General features: G+C 43.5%; 2 protein-coding genes across 3 annotated transcripts in view; one reads left to right on the forward strand and one right to left on the reverse strand.

Moving 5' to 3' along the window:
- Nucleotides 1-4,469: 4,469 nt before the first annotated feature.
- FAM200A (family with sequence similarity 200 member A) lies at nt 4,470-9,012 on the reverse strand. 2 transcript variants are annotated; one of them, XM_008698378.2, is made up of 2 exons: nt 8,861-9,012; nt 4,470-6,373 (listed from the first exon to the last, which is right to left on the reverse strand). In XM_008698378.2, exon 2 carries the CDS (start codon nt 6,235-6,237, stop codon nt 4,567-4,569), a length of 1,671 nt encoding a protein of 556 aa, XP_008696600.1. In that variant the 5' UTR covers nt 6,238-6,373; nt 8,861-9,012; the 3' UTR covers nt 4,470-4,566. The 2 variants fall into 2 exon arrangements, with proteins under 2 accessions (XP_008696600.1, XP_008696597.1); XM_008698375.2 differs by having other exon boundaries at nt 4,470-6,485.
- Nucleotides 9,013-10,570: 1,558 nt separating this feature from the next.
- The window catches only part of ZNF655 (zinc finger protein 655), a 17,230-nt gene continuing 3,214 nt past the window's right edge, over nt 10,571-24,586 (forward strand). The window contains 4 exon segments of the mRNA XM_008698374.2: nt 10,571-13,839; nt 14,843-14,985; nt 23,496-23,600; nt 24,109-24,586. The exon segment at nt 24,109-24,586 is cut by the window's right edge and continues 4 nt beyond it. Coding sequence (XP_008696596.2) covers nt 14,850-14,985; nt 23,496-23,600; nt 24,109-24,586 — 719 coding nt within the window. The 5' untranslated portion in view covers nt 10,571-13,839; nt 14,843-14,849.

Below are 24,586 nucleotides of genomic sequence, written 5' to 3' on the forward strand. Positions count from 1 at the left end.
CCTCATTTTACAGTTGGGAAAAACTGAAGTTTAGAATAGTTAATTCACTTGTCCAAAGTCACACAGCATGTGGCAGAACTAGTATTTGAACCCAGCCAGACTACTTTCCACTTTGCCTCCAAAAGCTAAGCTCTTAAGCACTAAACTATAATGTGCCTTATATTATTTTTTAAAGCTTTTTTTTCTTTTCTTTTTTTTTAAAGACTTTATTTATTTATCTATTTATTTATTTGACAGAGAGAGAGCCAGCCAGCGAGAGAGGGAACACAAGCAGGGGGAGTGGGAGAGGAAGAAGCAGGCTCCCAGCAGAGGAGCCTGATGTGGGGCTCGATCCCAGAACGCTGGGATCACGCCCTGAGCCGAAGGCAGATGCTTAATGACTGAGCCACCCAGGCGCCCCTTTATTTTTCTTTTTAGAGAGAGTTGTGTGTGCACAGGCACCTGACCTGGGATGGGGGGAGAGGAAGAGAGAAAATCCTAAGCAGGCTCCACACCTATCATGTAGCCCAACTCAGGGCTCTATCTCACGACCCTGCGATCATGACCTGAGCTGAAATCAAGAGTCAGTCGCTTAACTGACCGAGCCACCCAGGCACCCTTGTCTTTTATTATTAAACATCAAACATTAGGAAGTGGTGAAACTCTGTTTTTGTCACCTGTGTGAAAAATAGTTCTGATTCAAAATACCATAAAATCATACGGTTTCAGAATCTTAAAATTGTCACGGGTCCCATGGGATTATCAAACTCAGCCTCCCACCTGTTGGAGGAAGCCCCAGTTTGCAGGCACATTTATGTAACAAATCCTTAATAAACGTGTTGAACTGGAGAAAACATTTGCTGGCAATTGGTTATCCAGTTTCTGATTGCCAGAAACATCTTTCTGAGCTGAAAACTATGTTGATCTGTATAGTCTTACGGCTTTCCCCCATTGCTCCTAGTTGCAGGAAAACAAAAAAAAAATTAAGACAGTTTTATGATTTGAATGTTTGAAAAGTCTTCTGCTGTTAACCAGTCACCACATCCATCATACCTTCTTTTCCAAACCTCCAAAAAGAAAGGGAAACAAAACATTAGGGTCATGCATTGTATTTGCTCACGTTTGGGCAAGTTAGAGCAAGATTTATTTGCTCGAGACACTACTTATCCTTTTTAACAAAATGTTGGAGGGACTAAGGCTAGAAGGGAACAGAACAGTAGAGGCTGCGTTCCGATCACATTGGTAAACGGGTGCATGGAGCATGTTGGTCGAATTGCATAGAAATGTTTGCTATGGTACCGGGGGGCACAGAGGAAGCCTGTGATTGATTCTATAAAAAAAATTTCTGATTTTACAAAAGCCCTAGAACCATATGAGTGCAGCTAGGCCCCAGTCATTAGCTTGAGGTACTTTCCCTGCAGAAGGAATTTGTGACCTGCACCTTCCACCCTAGAGGTTATATTCCCCTTCGTTCCCTTATTTCTTTCTCGGTGGGGAGGAAATGCTTCTAAACTTGGGTCTTTTTCCCAGACTGAGGCGACTCAATCCCTCCGCATGTGTAGAGGAGGGCTCGGGCAACCGCCGAGACAGCGAGACCTCCGGATTCCTAGAGAACATCAATGAAGTGGAGAGACGGGGCAGGGGCGGGACTGGGGGGGGCACTTCCGGTGGGCTTTCCGGGACTTGTATTTTTCCGGAAGTTCTGGTGTTCTGCTCTTCTTCCCTCTCCCGGGTCGACCCCGCGGTTCTGAGTTCCGGCGTGCGGCTGGCGGGCGGTCGCGACGTGCACCGTCAGCACCCGGGCGTCTGGCCCCAGCAGGATGTGGAGGGAAGCGCCTCCCCCACGGTGCCCCTGCCCAGCCCAGCTTTGTGCTTTGCCTTAATCCTAAATGATGGGTTCCATTAGGAAAGGCATGGGAGAAAAAACGTGAGATATGAGCGTTTTTTTGCTCTTGTACAGAATCCTAGAATTTCTTCACCGATAAGTGTAATTCTGGAGGCTTGGCCCTGAAGAGAAAGAACAGAACTTAGAGAAGGTCCAAAAAAAGGACATACACAAATCAGGGTGACCACGGATTTGAACCTGTCAGATCCCATGTAGTAGAACTAAGAGACACTAATTGAAATCAGAATGATACAGGGAGGAAATACAAGGGTAGGAAAGTAAAGTAGTACCTACAGAGATACAGAAAATGTAGCAGATAAAAAAATTAGGTATATTCAGGGATGAACACCAAAATGGAAGAACTAGCATGTTTCGGACTTGATGTCAAGGACAATTTTACCTCTTTTCATCTGTCTCTTGGTACCTCTGAGCATAATAAATCATGAGTTTGGTGCAGTATCTGTTTTATCCTTTTCTCTGTGTGCGTGCACTCCTGGTAGCTCTTCCTCCTCTTATAAGGACATCCGTCCTATAGATGAGGGCTAACCCTGTGACCTCATTTAACTTTACCCCCTTGTCTCCAAAAGCAGTCACATTGGGGGTTAGGGCTTCAATGTATGAATTTTGGGAGAGACAATTCAGTCCTACTTAGCAGTGTATTTACAACGTACTGGCTTCCAATGTATTTCTAATACATGCACATTTACAATACATTTTAATAACTACTTAGTAGTGTGTCCCAATTTTATTTTTTTGAAGATTTTATTTACTTAATTGAGAGAGAGAGAGAGAGAACTACAGAGGAACACAGGCAGGGGGAGTGGGAGAGGGAGAGAGAAGCAGGCTCCCCTCCGAGCAGGGAGCCCAACGCAGGGCTCCATCCCAGGACCCTGGGATCATGACCTGAGCCGAAGGCAGACACTCAATGACTGAGCCATCCAGGAACCGCATGTGTGTCCCAGTTTTAGAGCTGGGCAATCCGAGTTTCAGAAAGTTAATAAATTGTCTACCATCAGATGGGTAGTAAGGATCAGAGACAGAATTCATCTGTCCAGTTCTGAATCAGCCTGAATTCTTTCTCACCAGCATGTGGCATATCTTTTTTCTTATGCATTTCTATGAGTATTTACACCCTGTTTATATAGTGCTTTAGGTTTCTAAGATATTTAATATGGTCTTCAAAAGCTCTGCAGGGAAAGCAAGCAGTACAGTCCTCATTTTACAGAAGAAATGGAGGCACAGATATGACTTGACCATAACTTATCTCTGAAATGGAGCCTGGAGCCGGGAGCCTCAGGTCTCCTCAGTCCTAACCTAGACAGTGCTCTACACTACAGTGAGAGAAAAGGTCTGTATCTGATGTTTTCGTAGCTTTCTAATTCTCTTTCCGGCAGCAAATCGCGTGAGCTTCACTTCCCATTCCAACATCTTCCCACATAAAGATGGGTGACTGGGATGTGGATACATGTTCGCTCAAAGGGGTCAGTGCAATTCCAAATTGTCCCTGGTTAAATGGTGCTGGTGAGATACATGTACTAGTTGTGTCCTCATGAGAAAACACAAAGGAAGCAGGTATCTGATCCCAAAGGGGCAGGATTTTAGTAGAAAAGACCCATCATAAACTGCACCGGCCCATAAGGATGGCGCTCGTGGAAACCTGCATCTTGGAATTTGGCCAAAGTGCCAAAGGCCAATTGTCACTAATCAGGAGACCAAAAAGTCTTGATTGTGGGCAGAGGAAAACAAACAAAGCTGTCCTCAAGGACACGGAGATAAGACTTGGTCTCTCCTGTCCCGGTCAATTTGGATTCTATTTCACAAGGTCCATCCCGCTCCCAGACTTTACCACCAACCCCTAAAACTCACCCTCTACTCCAGTGGGCAAGCTGCTCCTGGTTTAAGCGGCTGGTCTCAGTATAGCTCACAGAAATTTTGTATGAGTACCTGTTGATTATTTTGCAGCTTTCAAATCTATCAGATGCTTGTTTCTTCTGCTTCCTTTTACACAATGACTTGAAACCATCTTAGTTTTTAACTGTTGGTGGTACCGTCACCTGGTTTTGCTATAGATGATGTCTGTGAGTTTCCGTTTGGCTATCTTGGTTGCTCTGCTTTTAAGGAGGGACTTGGGGAGATTAAAAACTATGCCCCTATCACTATTTTCTCTCGTGTCCCCTTGAGAGCAAGGGACACCTTTACAAAAATATACTGACAGAGTGTCCTACACATGCATCTCATTAGCTAGAATTGTAACACGTGCCCATGCTTAAATAAACCCCGTGTGAGGATGGTGTTAAACCAGGATTAGCATCAAGATTCACTTCCTGGAATTCGAACAAAAAAGGAAGAACACATTAAGTACACAGATGGTGAGAAACTGAACCTGAATGGGGCTCTGCCTGAAAGAGAGAAGCAAGGCAGCAGCCAAGGAGAGGGGAACAGATCCGAATATAAGATTATGTATTAAGAGTACTATTTTTCAAAACTGACAGTAATACACAGAAATGTGTTTCACATCATTATTCTGGATACACACATACACCCAATTCGTGTAACTGGAACAGGTTTCCTGAAATGATACTTACTACATAGGAAAATGAAACAGTAAATTCCAAATACAGTTTTATTAATATTTTAAATACAATCTGCTAAAAAAAAAAACCCTTAGAAAGTACAAAACCAAAATTTCATAGAGACTGGATTTAATGTGAGGGGTGTGCTTGCCTGTTCATAAGTTCATTCCAGTCAGGAACACAGGAGGATAAGGCTACACGCATGTCAGGTGCACTGTTGAGCCTATTTCTTTTCTTTGTTTTTAATCGTGTCAAGATTGAAAATCCTAGTTCACACAAATAGGTAGTTGTGAATGGTAATAACAACAATATACTCTTTCTACTTAGCAATGGAAATTCATCTTTAATCTTAATCCAAAATGCTGATAAACTCAATGTCTTATAATAATTCCTCAGTGTGAATGATGAACTGAGCTGTAATAATTCACTCTCTTCTTCGGGCTCCAAGTTTAACTCAATGATTGATTCTGGGGCCTGAAAAACAAATGGATCTTTTATCCAAATATTTTCCTTTAATGATTCAAATTTCTCTTCTGGAAAGTAATGATGAAAGGTTTGAGACAAAGAAGTGAGATGCATCAGTATCTCTGATTTTATTTCTTTTAAGCAGTCTTCATTAATAATGTTCTCTTCAATGTGTTGCAACAAAGTTGGGAACATATAGTAGCTGGGACGATTACTTTTAAGTCTTGCTTGCCACAACAATAATGTCTTCTGGAATCCTAGAATACGTTCAAGATATTGAAATACATCGTTTTTCCCCTGTACTTTCAAACTTAATTCATTAAGAATGCCAAAAACATCACTTAAATATGCCAATTTTGTTACCCAAATGTCATCTTCAAAAGTATTTGCCAAATGAGATTGCTTCTCAGTGAGAAAAATGTAAATCTCATTCCTGAGTTCATATACTCTGCTCAGTACTTTTCCTCGAGACAACCAACGAACTTCTGTATGAAACAGTAAGTGGGTGTGGTTAACTCCAATCTCTGAACAAAATATTTCAAGAAGTCGACTGTTCAGTGAGCTTCCTTTAATAAAATTCACAATTTTCACTACATTTTTCAATACATCCATTAGACTTGGTGGAATTTCCTTGGACACCAAAGCTTCTCGATGAATAAAACAGTGATTCCAAAGAGCGCTGTTATGTGTTACTTCTAACAATTTTTCAATAACCCTGCTATGTTTTCCAGTCATATTTGCTGCTCCATCACTCGAAATTCCTTTACAGTTTTTCCAGTTTAATTTATATTGACCAACAATGCACTTTTCTAATTCAGTAAATAAATCTAATCCAGTTATATGTGAATTTAAACTTAAACAACACAACAGATCCTCTATGAAATCATCTTGCCACACGTACCTGACGTAAACCAGGAGTGTTGGACCACTTGCGATCTCGGTGCTCTCGTCAAGTTGGATTGCAAAATCTATCCCGGACTGCAGCCGCGCAATGAGCATTGCCTCTAAATGTTTTGCGATCGTACAGATTCGACGAGATATCGTATTGTCACTAAGGGGTATGGTTCTTAATTTGTCAGCTGATTTATCATCAAAAATTGTCCGTACCATATCCATACATGCTGGAAGAATAATTTTTTCAGCAGCTGTGTGAGCCATTTTTTCTTTCGCTACTCGATAGGCCACCAAGTATGATGATAACAAGGCCCTCTCGTTCATGGTTGTGGACTGACTAAGAAATGGTGGGGACGATTCTGTGCTATTTCTTCCCCTTTGGAAATGGTCTTCCTCATCTTCATCTTCCTCCTCCACTTTCACTATCACTATGCCTTCCATCTCCTGGGTGGCGTGGGGAGACCAACCTGCGGTATGCCTTGTTCGGGTTCAAAGAACTGGCTCACTTGATCCAAACAGGGTCTGTCTGCAGGATTGTCCTTTTTGTCCTAGATATTTTAGACCAGTTTTTGCTATTCTGCAGAGTAGAAAAATTTAATAGCAGTATGAAAAAGTAACCTTGTAGTGAGATGCTAACACCGCATGTGAGTATTCAGGAAGACAATTCACTAAATCCAAAGTCGTCGCATCTGTGTGTAGACAGATTCGGTTCATTACATTGTTTTGTATACAGCTCATTTAATACCCACGTAAACCTTATGCAGTACATGACTACTCCTATTTTAGAAAGCTCAGAAAGGTTATTAATTAATGTGTCTAACACCACAGTGTAGTAGATTCACTACTCGAACCCAAGTCTGAAGCCCAGGGTTCTAACTGTGTTGGTACACTGCCATCGAGTCACTATCAAAGAGCGATCCGGTCACTCTTAAAATGACCAGCCAAGTGGGGTGTACAGGATGACCCACTGGGGCACAGGGAGAAAAAATTAAAACCTGTATTTATGTTTTAAAAATACTGAAACCCACTTAACCTTTCCTGATAGCCCCCCCCCCCCTTTTTGGTCCCCATCTCATAGCACTTATGTTCTGTCACCATTTGTGTTGCTGAACTTCACCTTCCAACTATTACATTTTCTTTGCTCATTTCTCTCCATGTTTCGTGATAGATCTTCTGAAAATCCCATCTGTCTCTGGTCTTTTAAGATGAAGGAAAAGGCCTCTCAGTCTTTGACATCTGGGTTAACGTTTTAAAGTTGGGGAAGGGGGAATCACACGTTCCAAGATACGTTACCGCAGAATCAAAATGAAGGGACAGAAAGTGAAACTCAGAAGATACACGACTGAGGTCAGGAGCACAGTCACTCCTCCCTGAACTGAACAGGCCTGCAGGGAGTAGTGTGCTGATATTCTGGGCAAGAGCAGCAGAAAGACGGGGTTTTACTTTACATTTCTTGAAGGATCCCAGCACCAGTCCTCTCTCAACTTTAGACTCACTGTTTCCATTACTAGTTTGGTATATGTAATATTCTTGTGGCTTTTACCCTGAAATTTAATTTGAATGTTTTTATGCCTTATCTCGACTGTCCCTCAAGAACAGACTCTCTTTTGCTCTTAGCCTTGCCCTTAAGTCATTCTATGTAGTTCCTTGCAACCCATAGACATTTAAAAAATATTTGTTTGAATACAATGTCAGTATTTGCTGCCCATTTTTAGAAAGATAACAAATTCCTTATAGGCCTGGTATTTCAACATTTGAAAGGGCATGCCCTTTATAAATTAAGAGACTATCAAGTTAATTGTAAAACATCTGAATAAGAATGGGAGGAATATTGCAGTAGCACAATTTAAAGTACAGAAATAAATTACGTGTCCATGGGTAAGTTACTTATGTATCTTCCATTGCACTGTGTAACCAACCTTCTCCAGCAAATAGTAAGGTTTCATTGATGCTTTCAATGAATTCTCCACAACTGATTGAACTGATTAATTGCGTACTATCTCTTCAGCATTGATCTGTGTGTTTGGTTTGTTTGTTTTGGTCCTCTGCCACTTTCAATAATGAAAGTATCTTTCTGGTGGCACTGCAGGAAATGGAGATGGGACATTAGGTTTGGCCCAGGTGATTTTTCAGTTAAATTCCCTTATCAGTGAATTTCCAAGTTGGAAGGGCCCTTTGAGATAATCTAGTCAATTTTACTTAGGACGAAATTGAGACGTGGTGTTCTGTCCAAGATCATCCTGCTAATCAGTGGCAGAGAGAGCACTGGAAATGGTCTCCTAGTAGCCCCACGCATTTTCCACTGCATCCTCACAAATCCCCTTCACCACTCACCGCTTCAAGTCAAGCACAATTACCTTGCACAACCGAAAAATCCACCTGAGGTCTGAAATTAGACATTTAAAAATCAGAACGTTCAGAAACTGCAAGGAAAACAGTGAAGTAGATGTAATATTTTCCTACTGCGTCCAAATCACTTTATTCACTAGGTTTCGAACACTATCACCACCAGTATTGGTGATGAGCTTGGGGGTGAGCAAACGATCTGCAAACATTCACGAGGCTTAGCAAACTTGACTCCTTAAAAAAAAAAACCCCAAAACCAAAAAACCGTGAGCTTGATAACCTCGTGGGTCTTCCTCATTTTACATTTTAGGGTCTCTTAAGGACTCGGGTAAAAAAAAACAAAAAAACAAAAACCCCCAACAGAAGGAAAGCAAATGCGGACAATTGGGGAACGCTGACATTAGCCCAGACATTCCCTGGTGGGGAGCACAAGGAGGACGGGCGCGCCCAGGGGGGGCACGCAGCAGACTGCCTCTCCCCGGTCCCAGAGGCACCTCATCCTAGCCCGGAAAACAAAACGCCGTTCCCTTTACGCTTGGATCCGGGGCTGTCTCTGCTGGGAGACGGCGGGTCCTCCGGCCGAGGCTGGGATGGAGGATGGGGACGCGGACCCTCCTCCACCCGTCGGGGGCGGTCGTGGCGAGGGAATCCGCGGAACACTGATGGACACATCCACCTCTGTCCCCGCCCATCCTCCCTGGCCGGACCCACGTCTCACCGTGAACCCCGGAGAAGTCTGGGGGTGCTGGGACGGAAAAGGGAGGTGACTCTGGGGGAGTCGAAGGGCAGCACACTTGGACCCAAGCCCTCCGCTCGCCACAACCCTGAGTGCGCGCGCAGGTCCGTGCGGCTCGCAGAAGCCGGAAGTGCAACACCAGCCTTTCTGGACGGGGCTGCCCTTCGGGGTCCTCTCTAGGAACGCGGGAGGACTGCGGCCTTGTTCTCCAGCCTCCGAGTCTGGCTTTGGGGATCTCTCACCTCTGATCAGCTTTTCCGGCCTCGGAAAAGGCGGCTTAAATTTCCTGTGATACCATCCTGCTCAAATGCTTACACGCTTCTCCTACGTTTTATTGCTGGCAGTAATCGTAAGAATTCTAGTTATTATCAAACAATACTACTCCTTAGTGATGCTGTGTCTGTCAGAGCAACTGTAACAAAAATGTAGACAGAAGAATATCAAAGGCAAGAATGGTTTCACAAAACCGAAGTGGTGGCTTCTCTGGGGACCCTGATTACGTATGGGCAGTATTTTCAAAAATTTCTTCCGGGGGCAATAGACTTCTTTAGCACTAGGTAGTGGTGAGATCCTGAGCTTGGCTAAAGTAACCAGGGAGTTTTCGGCCTCACAATAATGTAATTAGTACAGTAAGTCCAACTTTGCTGTCAAAATGTTAGCACAATAGTTACGGCTTTTACCATTACTTCAGGAGAAGGTCAAGAAACCACCTTTTATAAAACTGATGTAGGAAAGACGTTAGGGTTCGAAGCCCACAGCCAAGAAAGAATTCTTGAGACGTCTTTGGTGAAAAAAGGTGATTCCATGAAAGCATGGAGACAGGACCGAGGGGCAGAAGAGCTGCAATGGGGTCATGAGGAATGGCCCATTATATACTTTCAAGTTGGGGGGGGGGGGTTAGGGATAGCTAAATCTCTAAGGAATTTCGGAAGCAAGGTTTCCACGACCTTGAGAGGGCTAGCTATTGTTGGGAAAAGGTCATTTATTACTGACTAATAAAGCCTTACTCATGAGACCCTTCAGATGTGTATCGGTGGGCCATTTGCTTGGTGGATGATTGCCAACGCATACCTTGGGGGGTTTAGAGATAAAGGAAGTTTCCAAAGAAATATTTATACGTTAAAGTAGATTACAGGATCCTGGGGGGGGGGGGCAGGTACCAGTGGCAGTCAGGCTAAGATTACCTTTTTGCCCTTAGCAATGTATTAACACCGAGGCAGTTGAGTCCCTAGAGGAATGTCACTCTGCCTGTTTCAAGGACTTGTCAATGGGCTGTAGGTAGTAAGGAAATTTAATAGTTTTTCTTCTGCCTTTGTTTCCCACATCAAAACCATAACCAAGACCTTGAAAGACCGACACACTCTAAATTCCAAGACAAGTCTGAGCACAATGGAAAGCCCACCAAAGGAAGAGCCACATGCTACAGAGGCAACCAGTGACCAGGTGATATTCTGAGTAACCTTCCAAGCCCTAAATAATACCCCATTCCCTACGAGGTTTGACCTTGCTGTGACTGTCACTGTTTTCTTTCTACTTCCCCATTGACTTTTCAGTAAACCACTTGAGCAGATCTTTGGCTTTTTTTTTTTTTTTTTAAAGATTTTATTTATTTGACACAGAGACAGCCAGTGAGAGAAAGACAAGCAGAGGGGGTGGGAGAGGAAGAAGCAGGCTCCCAGCAGAGGAGCCTGATGTGGGGCTTGATCCCAGAACGCTGGGATCACACCCTGAGCCAAAGGCAGACGCTTAATGACTGAGCCCCCCAGGCGCCCCAGATCTTTGCTCCTTCATCACTGGTTGGCTCACTAAACTATGGTTCTCCTTGAAGACCTTGTAGTCCCAGAGCTTCTTCCTCTACATACTTCCTCAAATTTCCTTCATGTTCCAAGTCGTCTCTAAGAGCCATTAAATTGTTACATGTTGTTTTTCTTGTCTAAACCTTGCTCTCTCCCCTTCATCCCTACTCCCCCTCTACTCCACTCCTACACTAAAGTGCCTAAAAGGTTCAGGAAGGTAGGTTATTGAATGCAGATGGCTGGGTATGTTTTTGTATTTATGTAGTGTATGTGGCAGGGATTGTGGGGGCCTTTACAATAACCCCATTCTTTGCCTATTGATCTACTGGCACAAGGAACCTGAAGTGGCCTGGTGATATTCTCACTTTCTAGTTCACTGGAACATTTAATGTAGCTCCTAGAAGCAATGTTCTTCCTGAGAATCAGAACCATAACCCAGAAGACTCTCTCGGCTTGGAGACAGGAAGCACATAATCCACAAGTGAGTTACTGCGTATGATAGTAATAGGGGCTGCTCCTGCTTCAACCCCTTGGTTCCTGTACCCACTTAGTCTTTCTATTGGAGACAAAATATCATATATATGTTATCGGTTCACTGAGTATCAGTGCATATACTGTATCCTAGAGGACAACTCCCCAAATTCCCAAGTTGTAGTTTAGCTGAGTCTTCAATATGCCATTCCATTTTTTTTTTTTTTTTAAGATTTTATTTATTTACTTGACAGAGGAAGCACAAGCAGGGAGAGCCACAGAGGGAGAGGAACAGGCAGGCTCCCCACGGAGCGGGGAACCCAACACTGGGCTTGATCCCAGAACCGTGGGATCATGACATGAGCCAAAGGCAGAAGCCCAACCAGCTAAGCCACCCAGGCGCCTCTGCCATTGCACAGTTCTGTCAGGTAGCTGCTTCTGGGTGATGAGTAAGCACCATGAATTCTGTGGCAAGCTCACTGTCAGCCCTCCTTGACTATAAAATGGGTTCCTTGATTTAAGGTTATGTCTAATGGATAAGGCAACCTCTAAACCCTCAAATGATGGTGCTGGTGGAGATAAAGCAGTCAGGGAAAACAAACCCATATTTAGAGCCTGTGTCAATTCTGCTATAATATTTTCTTTCATGGCTATCCATGCCTAGTGCAATGGTGGGCATGTGGGAAAGACTAAGGAACTGCTCAATCCCTTGAGAATACTTGTTCATATATTTTTCTTCAAACCAATATAGTGTAAGATAAAAATGACAAATTTTATGAGTTAGCTAATTGTTGCCACCTATGTCATTTTAAGAACTGTTGAAAGAAAATTTTGCTCAAAAGCAAAATAAATTTCTAAGGACTTTTTGTTAGGGACTGATGCCTTCTCTGAAGAGAAGTAGACTTTTTTTTTTTTTTTGAAGATTTTATTTATTTAAAGAGAGAGAGCACAGAGGGAGGAGCAGAGGGAGAGGGACAAGCAGACTCTTCGACGTTTGGAGTCCGATCCCACAACCCTGAGATCATAACCAGAGCTGAAACCAAGAGTCAGATGCTTAACTGACTGAGCCACCCAGGAGCCCTGAGAAGAGGACTCTTAAATGAGTGCCTCCTAAGGTCCTCTTAGTGGAGCAAACTGCCTGAGTCAGCTAAAACTTAGGACAAAAACACACCACTGCCATAGTTCACCCACCTCTGCTGCAGAAATGCAGCAGTCTAATTGGTACAACTTGTGGGGGAATGGCAACTCAGGAAAAAACCCGAAACTCACAGCAATCCTAGAATATTAGAAGAGCTGTTCATGAAGAGGAGGAAGTAATGGGCCATCCACTGTCTCAGGGATCTCAACAGAAACAACAAACATCACCAGGGGAGTATACTTTTGTTCAACACAAGAAAAAGGTTCTAACTGGAGCTGTACAGAAATCAACTGACTAAGCAGTGCATCTTCTGTGATGCTGACTCCATTGCGCCGGATACTGTGGACTAGAGACTGTGTCATAGTAGGAAGCTGCATGAGATCAATGACAGTCAAGAAGAAAGAAAGGGAAGGCATATCAGAATCTTCGAGAGGCTGACAGAATTTCAAAAAGCATGTAGAATACTACACTTTTGATTTTTCTTATATTTAATTTGAAATGTCAAACGTCATGAAAGGATTATATCTGATTTGTAAACTTAAAGGACTAATATCTAAAGTCCCTTGCAAATCACTTATTTTTTAAGACACTTGCCAGTCCCTAGCAGATCCCGTTCCACCACAAGACGTCCCATTCTCCAAGGATCTGGGAGGTCACAATGCCCTCAGGGCTTCTGTTCTAGCGCCCGGCCTGCCTGTCCTCCTGCTCCCCGCTTTACTTATCCGCTTCTGTATAGTCCAGTTTTTCCACCAGGAACGCAGCTATCTTCCAGGCTCAATTTCTCTGAGAAACTCCAACTTCCTCAACGCCCTGTCCCTTGCCCCAAAACAATAGATTCTGATCCCACGATTTTCTGTGGTCCTCATACCACCCAAACGCCTTCTACCCTCGTTAATCAGTGTATTTTGGTGGCGCCAGGGGTGGCACAGTTAAGGGACCGACTCTTGGTTTCAACTCAGGTCTGATGTCAGGGTCATGGGATCTAGCTCCACAACAGTCTCTGCACTGCGCAGTCAGCCTGAGATTCTCTCCCTCTGCCCCTATTCCACCCCCCTCTAAAATAAGTAAATACATTAAAAAAAAAATAATCAGTGTATTTTTCCCCACCCGCACTTAAGGAAGTGGGATCATGAGGTCCGCCACTCCTCATGGCGGGACACACCCCACGTTGGCTGGCCACTACCCCGCGGCGTCTTGACGGTTGGCTGGAGCCAGGGAAGGGCCAGCGGAGCCGCTTTCCCAAATCCGGGGCTGTTGCGGTCATTGCCGATATACTGGCTACAGAAGCTGCCAGCGGGGTCAGCACCGAGGGAGGTCAGATGGGGAGAAGCACGCGGAAAAACAACGCACGAGAGCCTCCCGGTACTTACCCTTCATCCGGGGCCCTCATCCGGGGCCTGCCTTCCGCCCACGCGGCTGCCGGACTCCGCCTCCGGAAGTGCCGCTGAGAAGCGCCGGCCTCCAAGCGGTGCCGAGCGACCCCGGAAACCCTGGGGCTGCTTCTAGAGCGAGGGTGTTCGCGACGGGACGGCCGTCTGGCCTGCCGCTCCGCTCGGGTGAGTGCCCAACAGCGGTTCTGGGGTCGCGGTGGGCGTCGCCGTTAGTTTAGGCTCCCGGGAAGGAGGAGGAGGCGCCCGGTTCCGGCCGACGGCGGTTCCTGTCCCCAGGAGCGCTCTGGGGGCGGGGTGCGAAGGCCTGTTTCTCTTCAGTCAGGGTTCACCCTGACGCCCCGCGGACCGAGGGCCTCGCCTCCGGGGCCCGGTGACCCTGCCCTGGTGCGAGCTGGGTCTCTGTGGCCCGCTTCGCCCTTCGGGGAGCGCGTTTTCACCTAACAGGGAAGTGGGAGGAGGGCAGCGCTGGGCGAGGCCTTCCGAGGGCTGGGCGCCAGTGCCGTTTCTGAGGGTTGTGGAAGCGGGCCGGAGCCCTGTGGCGTCCTTGGGTTTGAAGGACACGAGCCAAACCTGTTTGAGTCGCAGCTCTTCCCTGGATCACTGTCAGGGCCGTGCGGAGCGGCCTGCCCACCTTGTCTGCGTTGATGAAGGGTCTGACCCCCGCGCCCCACAAAATGGAATTTTGTCATTAGGCAAGCCTGTTTAGTAATTCAAAGTGAGCAGGCAGAGTGTTTGCCAAGTAATTCCTCGGGGGCCTGCTTAAAAAAAAAAAAGTAATCGTAACTACCATGTTTCTTTGGGTACAAACTTGACCCTTGAAAGAAGTTTGTACGTTTCCAGTATTTTAAACTTCACTCAGAAATCTTTATTAAGTTGTGCTTTCTTGATTTTTTTTTCATTGAAATACCACAAATTCTGAGTTAGTGGAGTTTAAAGCTGCGTGCTTGGACCATATGATTTGGTTCTTAAATATTTGAAACTGAATAATTTCCATTTTCTTTTCTGTTGTTTTATTTAGGTGGTTAGTTATTATTAATTCTTTTTATTGAGTACGTGCAGTGTGTAAGATACTTTGCTAAGTCCTGAGAATGTAAAATGATGGGCTGGCTTAACTTAGTACAATAAATTCTCGCAATCTCACCCAGCAGTGATGGTCCTTGTCCTCCAGAACAGGGATGGAGGAAATATCCGCCCAGGAAGCAGCAGGATCACCAGTTGTCCAGTTTCAATCTCTGGAGAGCCTGTCTGAGGGTCTGTCCCCAGAGCCTCTGTTCACGCAGGACACCGACATGGAACAGGAGCTCAACGGGGGTAAGGCTGAGAGAGCACTTAAATCCAAGAGAATGGGGGTACAGTGGGGCTCCTGGGCCTGGTACGAGAGAGGCCGGGAACTTCAATAAGAAGGTGGCCCCTAGGGGAGGTCTGGAAGGGAGGGACAGATGTGACTCAGTTCAGTCCTGGTCTTGGGCTCTTCTGTTAAGGACAACCGTCTTTCTTTAATAGGCAGAGTGGTGGTCATTCACTCTGCTTTGGCTATTTTTCATTCATACAACCTTCACTTTATCCTGGTTTCACATCCAGAAAAATTCTAGGATATGCTGCTTTTGCTGCATCTCACAATCCTTGCCTCGCTTCTGTTTCCTCTTAGATTTAGGGCCCTTCTCTCCCCCTCTTCCCTTCACTTAGTTTCTTTCCTCCTTGATGACTTTGCGAGCTTTGCCACCTGCCATTCTGTTGCAGCTGCAGTGTTTGTGACTAATCTAATTTTGGCCAAAAAAGCAACCATTTAATTCCTTGGTTGAGCACAACACCTGTATGAGTGTACACATACCACATATTGACTCCACAGTAACATCTTTATCGTATAGATAGGTTGACATGTCTTGTACTTTTTTTGCTTTATAAGAACCTTGTTTTAAATTGCTTGTGGCCAACTGCAGTGCCTGAAATAACTTATGTGTCAGCAACGCCAATTGAGTGCCATGGTGTGTGGGGTGCTGTGGGGTGTTGTGGGAATGTGGGAAAGGTTGTGAGGAAACAGATGACCATTCCTTATTCTTGGGAGCCTTTACACACTGGTTGTAGAGAGAGTGCCCATTCACATGCGGGCTTACTGAAATTTACAGAACACTGTCTGGGAAAGCGTCAGAAGTCAGCTAAGTAGTTATTGCCCTGGACAAGTTACTGCAAGTCTTTATGCTTTGCTTTGCTGGTCTGCAAAACAGGAATAGTGCTTATCCTGCTGTTAGAGGAATGTCCTGACATGAGAATAAAGTGAAATACGAGGTTTCATAAGAAGGTCCTGTATCACGGGTCTGAACATGGGTAAGGAGGGCATGCCGATGCTGAGAAGGAGCAGAGTAGATGCACTCAGTACCTGATAAACATTCATTGGTTTTATTAGAACGTTGATGTGAAGAAGGGTCCCACTGACTCCCTCTTCTGTCAGGGAGCCCTGGGGAAGGGTTGCTCTCACTCTTGGCTCCTTTCTCCTCCCTCAGCTCCTCCTGTTCCCCAGGTGCCTGCTCTTCCCCATGAGGGAAGCCCAGGAGACCAGGCAGCTACGCTCCTGACAGCCAGGTACCAGGTGAGCTGAGGAACCCTCTGCTTTTCCTCAGGGACTGTTGATACTGATCGAGTGTGGCCCTTCCCTCATCCCATCCATAAACCCTGCCTCAAATTTTTTTCAATAGCAGACCCCAGTTTAGGAATTGATCCTCTTCAGAGGCCTGGACTTCACAGAAACCACCTTCCCATCTCCCCACCACCACCACCAATAAACACTATTCCTTCTCTATCTCTGGTGCTGTGATGGGCATTTATTAGATGTTAAAGGTTATGGAACTTATTCCCTAGATTCTAGTCTGTTTTCCCTCCTCCCTAGCTTTGCTACGCTCTGGACACCCTCTCTGTCATCTCCTTCATTTTCTGGCCACAGTGCTATAGTGGCTTCATTCCCCGGAGCAGCCAGGCTGTGTTATTTCAGGAGTTTGTGACATTCGAGGATGTGGCTGTGCACCTTACTCGAGAGGAATGGGGATGCCTGGACCCTGTTCAGAGGGATCTCTACAGAGAAGTGATGTTAGAGAATTATGGGAACGTGGTGTCGTTGGGTAAGGACTTTCTTGTTACTCAGCTTACCTATTAGGATTTCTTTACTTCCTTGTTTCTGAGGAGGTGTGAGGTCTCTGAGAAAGTAGCGTGTGGCTCAAATTCCAGGTCTTAGAACCTCTTAATCCTCCATCTTCAACGTCATTCTTCTCTGGGAGTGGGTTTTCTTGGGAGGGGTTTCAAGATAAGACATTTTACTCCTTATCTTTAATTAACTGATACCTGCTTTTGTGGGGCATCTGTTTCCTGTTAGAAAAGGGAAACTTGCTTGTGCTTTGCCTAAGTTCTCACCTTCCCTATCTTTTCCTTTTTTTATGAGGGGGACCCTAGAGTCTCCCAGTCCACAGCCAGACATGTTCCTTCCTGGTAATACAGTGCCCCCATGTCTGAAAATTTTCCATTTTCCTCGGAGGAAGAAATCCTTTTTTAAAGATAGGCTAAAATCCTTGTAGAATGATCCCTCACCTCTTAACATTCCTAAATTCATCTCCAAGAGGCAGCGTTTGAGAGACTTCATTTAAAGATATGACTCACTGCGAGTCTATTTCAGTGAGTCATCCAGACGGTAGTCCTAAGTAACCTCACCCGGAGCAGCAGAAGTTTCAGCTTTAAACTGAGTCTCTCCTTTGTCGTTTGGCTGGTGCAGAGGCCTTCCGGGATTAGGCACCCAGTAGTGCTCTAAAGCGGCATCAGTGGGGTTGTTGGCAGCCCCCTTGATGAGAGCATTGCTCCTTTTCCTCTTTTTTTTGCCATTCTCTGCTTCTGCTTTTTTTTTTTTTTAAATATGTATGTATGTATTTAATCATACTTTTTCTTCTCTCTCTCTCTCTTTTTATTTTTTTGGCTTTGCCTATGCTCTTGGCATCCAGGGTGTTCCTTTGTCTCCTTGATTATGTTCAGAATTAAAGAAGTCTTTTTACCTGTGGGGAGGCAGCCTGCCCACTGGGAAGGTTTTTAGTGTGTTTCCCATTCCTGGCTCTTTGATCTTTGTAGGCATACTTCTCCGCCTTCCTACCACCCGGATTCATAGTGTGAATTCCTGTCCGGCCCTGAGTCATACCCAGGCAAGTGCTTTCTCTGGAGAAACACTTGCAGTTCTTTCAGCAGGAATCTCCAAGAGATGGCCCAAGTATCGGCTTCCCATCGATATTGCTCGTCCCCGCTCGGAAACTCCTTTTCCACGATTGTAAGATATTACACTTGATTGATGCTCTCAGGATGCCACCACTATGTAAAATTGCAACTCCTCAGATGACCTTTGTTAAATTTCTGAAGGGTGAGGAGGCCCTCCGTTGCAGCCAGATGAATTTTGAACCTGAGTTCTGAGTTCATTCATAAGCCACGGTTGGTGGTCATCTACTTGTGTTCTGAGAAGCCACAAAGTTCAACTCCAGCTCTTCAGTTATGATCTTTTCATGTTATTTTAGAATGTGGAACTTATGCTGTGCACCCCTCTTTTCTGTAGTGAATATGACCTGCCCCTTCTGTTGTCTGACTTTTCTGTGACCGCTGGGCTTTCCTCATGTTTAGCACTCTAGTCTTCTCCTTTAAGTCCCCATGACCCCCTCCAAGGCCCTGACTTTGTCCCCTTTATTCTTCATGGTGCTATACAGATTGATGCATTTAAATGACCTTTCCTGATCAAGTGTTCCTTAGCTCTGTCCGTGATGGATGGGAAATGGGAGGGAAAAAGAGTTTCTTTATTTCAGGGTATCAAATTGAATGTATATTTAAACAACTTTGTAAACTGTAAAGTGATGTAATTGTAAACTACTGTTAATTTTATCTAATAATTACATAATTTCCAACAGTTAACCTGTCTACTTTTTGGAGTAAACAAACTTCTTAGCACTTTAATCAGCCTAGTAGCACGGTGTGCTATTAGACTGAATTTTATCCCATTTCCTGTGTCATCTCTGCACAAGTACGGGACACGCATGCACACGCACACATACTGGCTACAAACACATACAAGAAACTCTCCTGTTCACCTTGCTTTTGTGACTAAGTCAGCAGCATCTTTTTAGTAATTATTTTTTTACAGTTCTCAGGAAATAATTTTCAAATTTGTGGGCTCAGCAAACTCCATCTGAAATGTAAGTTTATATACTTAATTAGCTTAATGCTTGGTGTTGTAAAATACGGACATTGTAGTTCAGTTCTTGACTTAGCGGCCCCACTGTCAAGTTCACATCTTCTTCCCACGGCAGCAGCTCAGTTGTCACAGACATCAAAACGTTGTTCCTTTGGGTAAGTGCTTCTACTATATAGTAGTAAATATACATACAGAGTATGAATAGCTGAGTAAAAGAATAAAAAAGTAAGTAAAAAGTCATATTTTTCATTACCAAATCTGAAAAGAAGCATGTTCTTTTGACGGCAAGTGAATTACTGGCTTGAGGGTCATACCCAAAGGGAAGTTATCTGTGACTTAGTGCTGGAGATTAAGGTCAGGAAAGTGGTCTGGGTTGCATTTCACACAGGGTCAGTGTGGCAGGTGCCTTATTAGATGACATCATTAGAAACATGCCTGTCGGAATTCTGGTTGTTAAGTAAAGTTGGTAAATCAGGAAATGTTTGGCACATACCCTTTGCTGTTTGAAGTTGATGTCATAAGGACAAAAATGGTTTTGTATAGAATGTCTTCTACTGCCATGGCTATTTACTGTTTACTGAGGGGCCAGTGTGTTACGAGGTACCATGCATACCTCATTTAATCCTTACCATAACCCTGTGAGCAGATGTTACTCTATTTTATACCTGAGGAAACTGAGGCTCAAAAGTTAAGTGATCCACTCAGGGTCAGAACTAGGTGTAGGACTCAGATCGTGCTCTTTTTCATTGTTTTGCCCCTTAGGACAGTTAGTCCAACCACATATGGTGTTTTTTGTTTTTGTTTCTTAAAGATTTATCCATCTATTTATTAAGAGAGAGAGCAAGCCGTTGGGAGGGGCAGAGGGAGAGAAAGTCCCAAGCAGACTCCGTGCTGAGCGCAGAGCCTGACATGGCGCTTGATCTCATGACCCTGAGGTCACCACCCTGAGATCACAACCTGAACTGAAACTGAGTTGGATGCTCAACCGATTGTGCCACCCGAGGGCCCCACATGTGGTTTTTTATATGCTTATGGTTTTTTTTTTTTTTTAAAGATTTTATTTATTTATTCGACAGAGATAGAGACAGCCAGTGAGAGAGGGAACACAAGCAGGGGGAGTGGGAGAGGAAGAAGCAGGCTCATAGCGGAGGAGCCTGATGTGGGGCCCGATCCCAGAACGCCGGGATCATGCCCTGAGCCAAAGGCAGACGCTTAACCGCTGTGCCACCCAGGCGCCCCTATATGCTTATGGTTTTATACTCTGATGGCAGTTAGAAAAAACGATGAGAAATTGGACAGATGGGCATTAGGTTATGCAGTTTGGGAGCAGAAAGAACATGCATTCGAGAAGAAATAAAATTGTGTAAGGTTATGTTCCATTAAAATAGGTATCTACACAAGAACAATATTACCAAGGAGAGATTTTATGTGTGTGTTAAGGACCAAGAAGAAGGGCATAAAGCTTCCAGGTGGCTAAAATCTTAGCATAACTGATATAGGCAACAAACCAAATAATGAGGTGAATTTTAAATGTTATTTTTAAAGACCAGATTAAGTTAAAAATAAATCTGATTGGAGAACTGTCAGGGTTTAAATTTAAAAAAATCAAAAGATTTGAATAAAATATTAGGTAATTTTAGATAGGAAAAATTAATTGCAGACACATATTTTGAAAGCACAGAGTTTTGACTTTAAAATTTAGGAAAAAGGCGTTCAGGCCAGTAGCAAGAAAACCTGCCTTAATGCTTCCTGTGACCCATAGAATGATAGACTTGAAAGAAGATAAACTGTGGAATCAGACTTGGGTTCATCTTACCAGCTGTCTACATTATTTAAAGTGATACTCATTTTCTTCAACTATAAAACATGAAAAATAATGTCTGCCTTTCTGGGTTTGTGTGAGGGATTAAATTGGATTAAATTACGTTGTATGTGTAAGTACCTGGCTCATGGTAGTTACTTGAATGCTTTTTTGGAAAGGACTGCAAGTGATAAGAGCTATAGATCAGATTTTTTAATACAAATTTCAGGACTATGTTTCACATTATCTTTATAGTGAAATTTCCTCAAATTGAGTATTGCTCATACTTTTGTGTAGGAGTTTGGATTTTTATTTTATTTTATTTTATTTATTTATTTTTTTAAAAGATTTTATTTATTTATTCGACAGAGATACAGACAGTCAGCGAGAGAGGGAACACAAGCAGGGGGAGTGGGAGAGGAAGAAGCAGGCTCATAGCGGAGGAGCCTGATGTGGGGCTCGATCCCACAATGCCGGGATCACGCCCTGAGCCGAAGGCAGACGCTTAACCACTGTGCCACCCAGGCGCCCTGGATTTTTATTTTAAAGAGACTTTGATTTCTTTGACACTAAGTGATCTTTTAGTTTGCTTAATTAGAACGTCCATGACTCCAAAGCTGTTGGATCCTGGCTCTCCATGTATTACTCCAATCACTATTTCTCTGTTTTTTTTTTGTTTTTTGTTTTTTTTTTTTTTGAGAGAGAACAGGAGCAGGGGTGGGGGGGAGGAGCAGAGGGAAAGCAGGCTTCCCACTGAGCAGGGAGCCGGATGTGGGGCTCCATCCCTGGACTCCAGGATCATGACCTGGAGTCATGCTTAACCGACTGAGGCGGATGCTTAACCGACTGAGCCACGCAGGCACCCATCTCTGTTCTTATTTATTTATTTTCGCCTTTTACTCCATTGTCAGTATATTGATCTTCTGTTGTCTTTCTGTACATATTTTGGAGGAAGGGACAGATTTCATTTACAATCATAATTTTTTACTAGCAGATTACTTAAAAGCCAGGTTCTGAAAGACTGCGTTTGAGCCCTAGCTTTTCTCGTTATTGTGACCTTGGGCGAGTTACTTAAACTGTCAGTCTTAGTTTTCTTATTTGTAAAATGGGTACAACGGTAGTTTCTACTTTATAAAGTTATGATGAGTATTAAGTTAAAATTTGTCAAGTTCTTGGTGTGGAATTTTGCACCTATCAAATGTGCAGAAAACCTTAGCTTAATATTTTAATGATACAGATGATTTTTAAGTCTGTATTTTAAACCCTGTTCTCTCATCATAACTGTAGTCTTTTATCTCTGTCTACTAGGCATTTTCTCTTATTCCTGACTGCGTTAACTTAAACACAGTCTAAAATCAAACCCTTCTTTCCACATGGAAACAGTCTTTTTTGTTGTGTATGGGTGATGTAGGTATAGATACAGAATAAATAACCAAAATTTGCTTTAGTTATCAAATATTTAGAAACACTTTGATATCTGAGTTAAAAGTTACAAATTCTGTTATGAGAATTCTGAGCAAAGTATTTGCTGCTTCATGCCACACTAACTTTTTTTTTTTAAAACTTGAAAACTATTTCATTTGACACGGAGGACCTCAACTAAGTAAATGTCCAAAGGAGGGAATATTCAGAAACACAGTAAATGCCTTCCTTATATCTCTTCTGATCTGCTGTTCATAGGCTCTCACATGGAATCCCAAGAGGACAGCTGTTGGTTTGTCATATTTTCCAGGCCCAGTGCCCTTTTAGAAGCTGGTTATCTGTTATATATTGATGCTAGGACACAAATTTGGCACTCAGTAAGTAGCTCTTAAGTAAATAAATCAAAAGAAGTACAAGATACAAGCTATATGGTCCCTGCTAGTAAGAGTTTATAAATGAAGAGGGATGATAATTCATGAAACCAATTAAATAAAAATCTGTAATTCCATTATATAGTGACATGTCAGGATACGAGGAACAAATAATAGAGAGAGGCTTTTGGAGTTGACAGGCTTGAGCTAGACCTTGTGTATGTGCTACTAGATTTCTGGGCTGAAGATGTATAAAAACTGCCCGTTTGATACTATAATAGTTCTGCCCCCCTCAGGATCAGACTGCTTCTTGCTTTTGCTTTAAAAGAGATTAGATCCTAGCCGTCCATTATGTAAGCCAAGAAAGACCATTTTTATGTGAAGGTGCACTTTTATTGCACTTGCCTCTCTGTATCTCTGTTTATATCTGTCTCTACTTTCCGTATGGGAGGCACCCCACAGATGGGTAAGAATGTGTTATTTTTTGTTTCCTCATGTGCACTGAAGTGAATTGAGATTGGTTAAGTTTCTTGAGATTGGTTCTTGGAACATTTATTCAGTCTTCACTGATTATGTTGTTGCATAGCTCACCACACAACAGGAGCTTGAGTATTCACCTTCCTCCAGTCCAGCCAGGTTATACTTTGATGACTTCCCTTTTGACCCGGTCTAATACTTATAGACCAGGTCTAATACAGAGATTGATCTATAGGCAGCAGCTGAAAGTGAAGATGATCACTTCCGTGCAGACAGGTACACACTCATGCACCAGTTACCTTGTCTGAGTAATGTTTAAATGGATACTTCTCCCAGAGTCATCAACTTGCCCCATAACACAGCTTTTCTGGAGCACAAGAAGGAGCTCCTTGTAGAGCATCTTTGCCCTTCTCACTCTCCAGGCCTTCCCTAATGTCTTCTAAGAATTTACTTTCTCTCTCCATTAACCATTAGTTAAAAGAAAAAGTGGCTTTGTGTAGTCTGGGGATAAATCGCCACATCCCATTTCCTTCTCTGTGAGCAGGATTTCCAATTTCCAAGCCTGATGGGATCTCCCAGCGGGAACAAGATCTACAGGTCTTTGATCTGGAAACTAAGAATAGAGAAGTCTTAAGAGATGACTGCTCAGGTGAGTAAGGTAGACTCAATCAGATGGAATTAGGGAAGTAAGAGTCAAGTTGTTGAGCCAAAATGTAGCTGCTTTGGCAGTCAGAATGAAGAGCTCGGTCTACATACCAGATGGCGAGCTCCTTCCTTTTCCCTTCGGTTATGTTGAATTCTTTTCATTTATTTTATCCCTTATCCACAAGTTGTACTGGGTCCCTATTCAAGTTGCTTCTCCATAATTCTTCTGAACTACTCCCTGTTACCTCCTTTGAAACACCTTAGTTGGTTATCTTCTTTGCCAAATGTCCTCCATTTCTACCACACCCTGAACCATTTGTTCATTACCTCACTGTTCCTATTCATGCCCTTACATCTGCTGTTGAGATTTTGTACCTGTGCTTCGGAGTAAATAAACTTCTCTCATTTTAGTAGATTCTAGATTACTTAGTTTTCTTCTCTCTGAGTTTTTTTTCCCCCCTAAGCACAGGGTACAGATTACATTTGCATTTTCTATTTATATATTGAATCAGATGGAGAGACCAGAGAAGAGAACAAGCTGTTGATTCCTAAGCAGGAAATTTTGGAAGAAGTACATTCGTACAAAGTGAGAGTAGGAAGACTCAAAAAGGATATTGCCCAAGTTCCCGGGACTAGAGAAGTGTCTAAACCTGAGGACAGATTAGAAAGGCTTCAGGAAATCCTAAGGAAATTTCTCTTCCTGGAGAGAGAGTTTAGGCAAATAACAATCAGCAAGAAAGCCTTCACCGGTGACAACAATGAATGTAATGAACCTGAGAAAAGCTTCGGTCTGGACTCTACCCTTGATACAGATCAGAGAGTTCTTAGAATACAGAATATTGATGATACTGATAAGTATGACATGGGTGTGAATCAGAATTCAGCTGTTGGTAAACAAGAACAAATAAACCTAATACAGGATGTTCAGAGTAGTGAATACAAGGACAGCTTAATGGATCTCTCCCACCTTAGTAAATGTGACAGCATTCC

Source organism: Ursus maritimus, unplaced genomic scaffold (genome assembly GCF_017311325.1).
Source record: "Ursus maritimus isolate PB19 unplaced genomic scaffold, ASM1731132v1 scaffold_2, whole genome shotgun sequence".
NCBI lineage: Eukaryota > Metazoa > Chordata > Mammalia > Carnivora > Ursidae > Ursus > Ursus maritimus.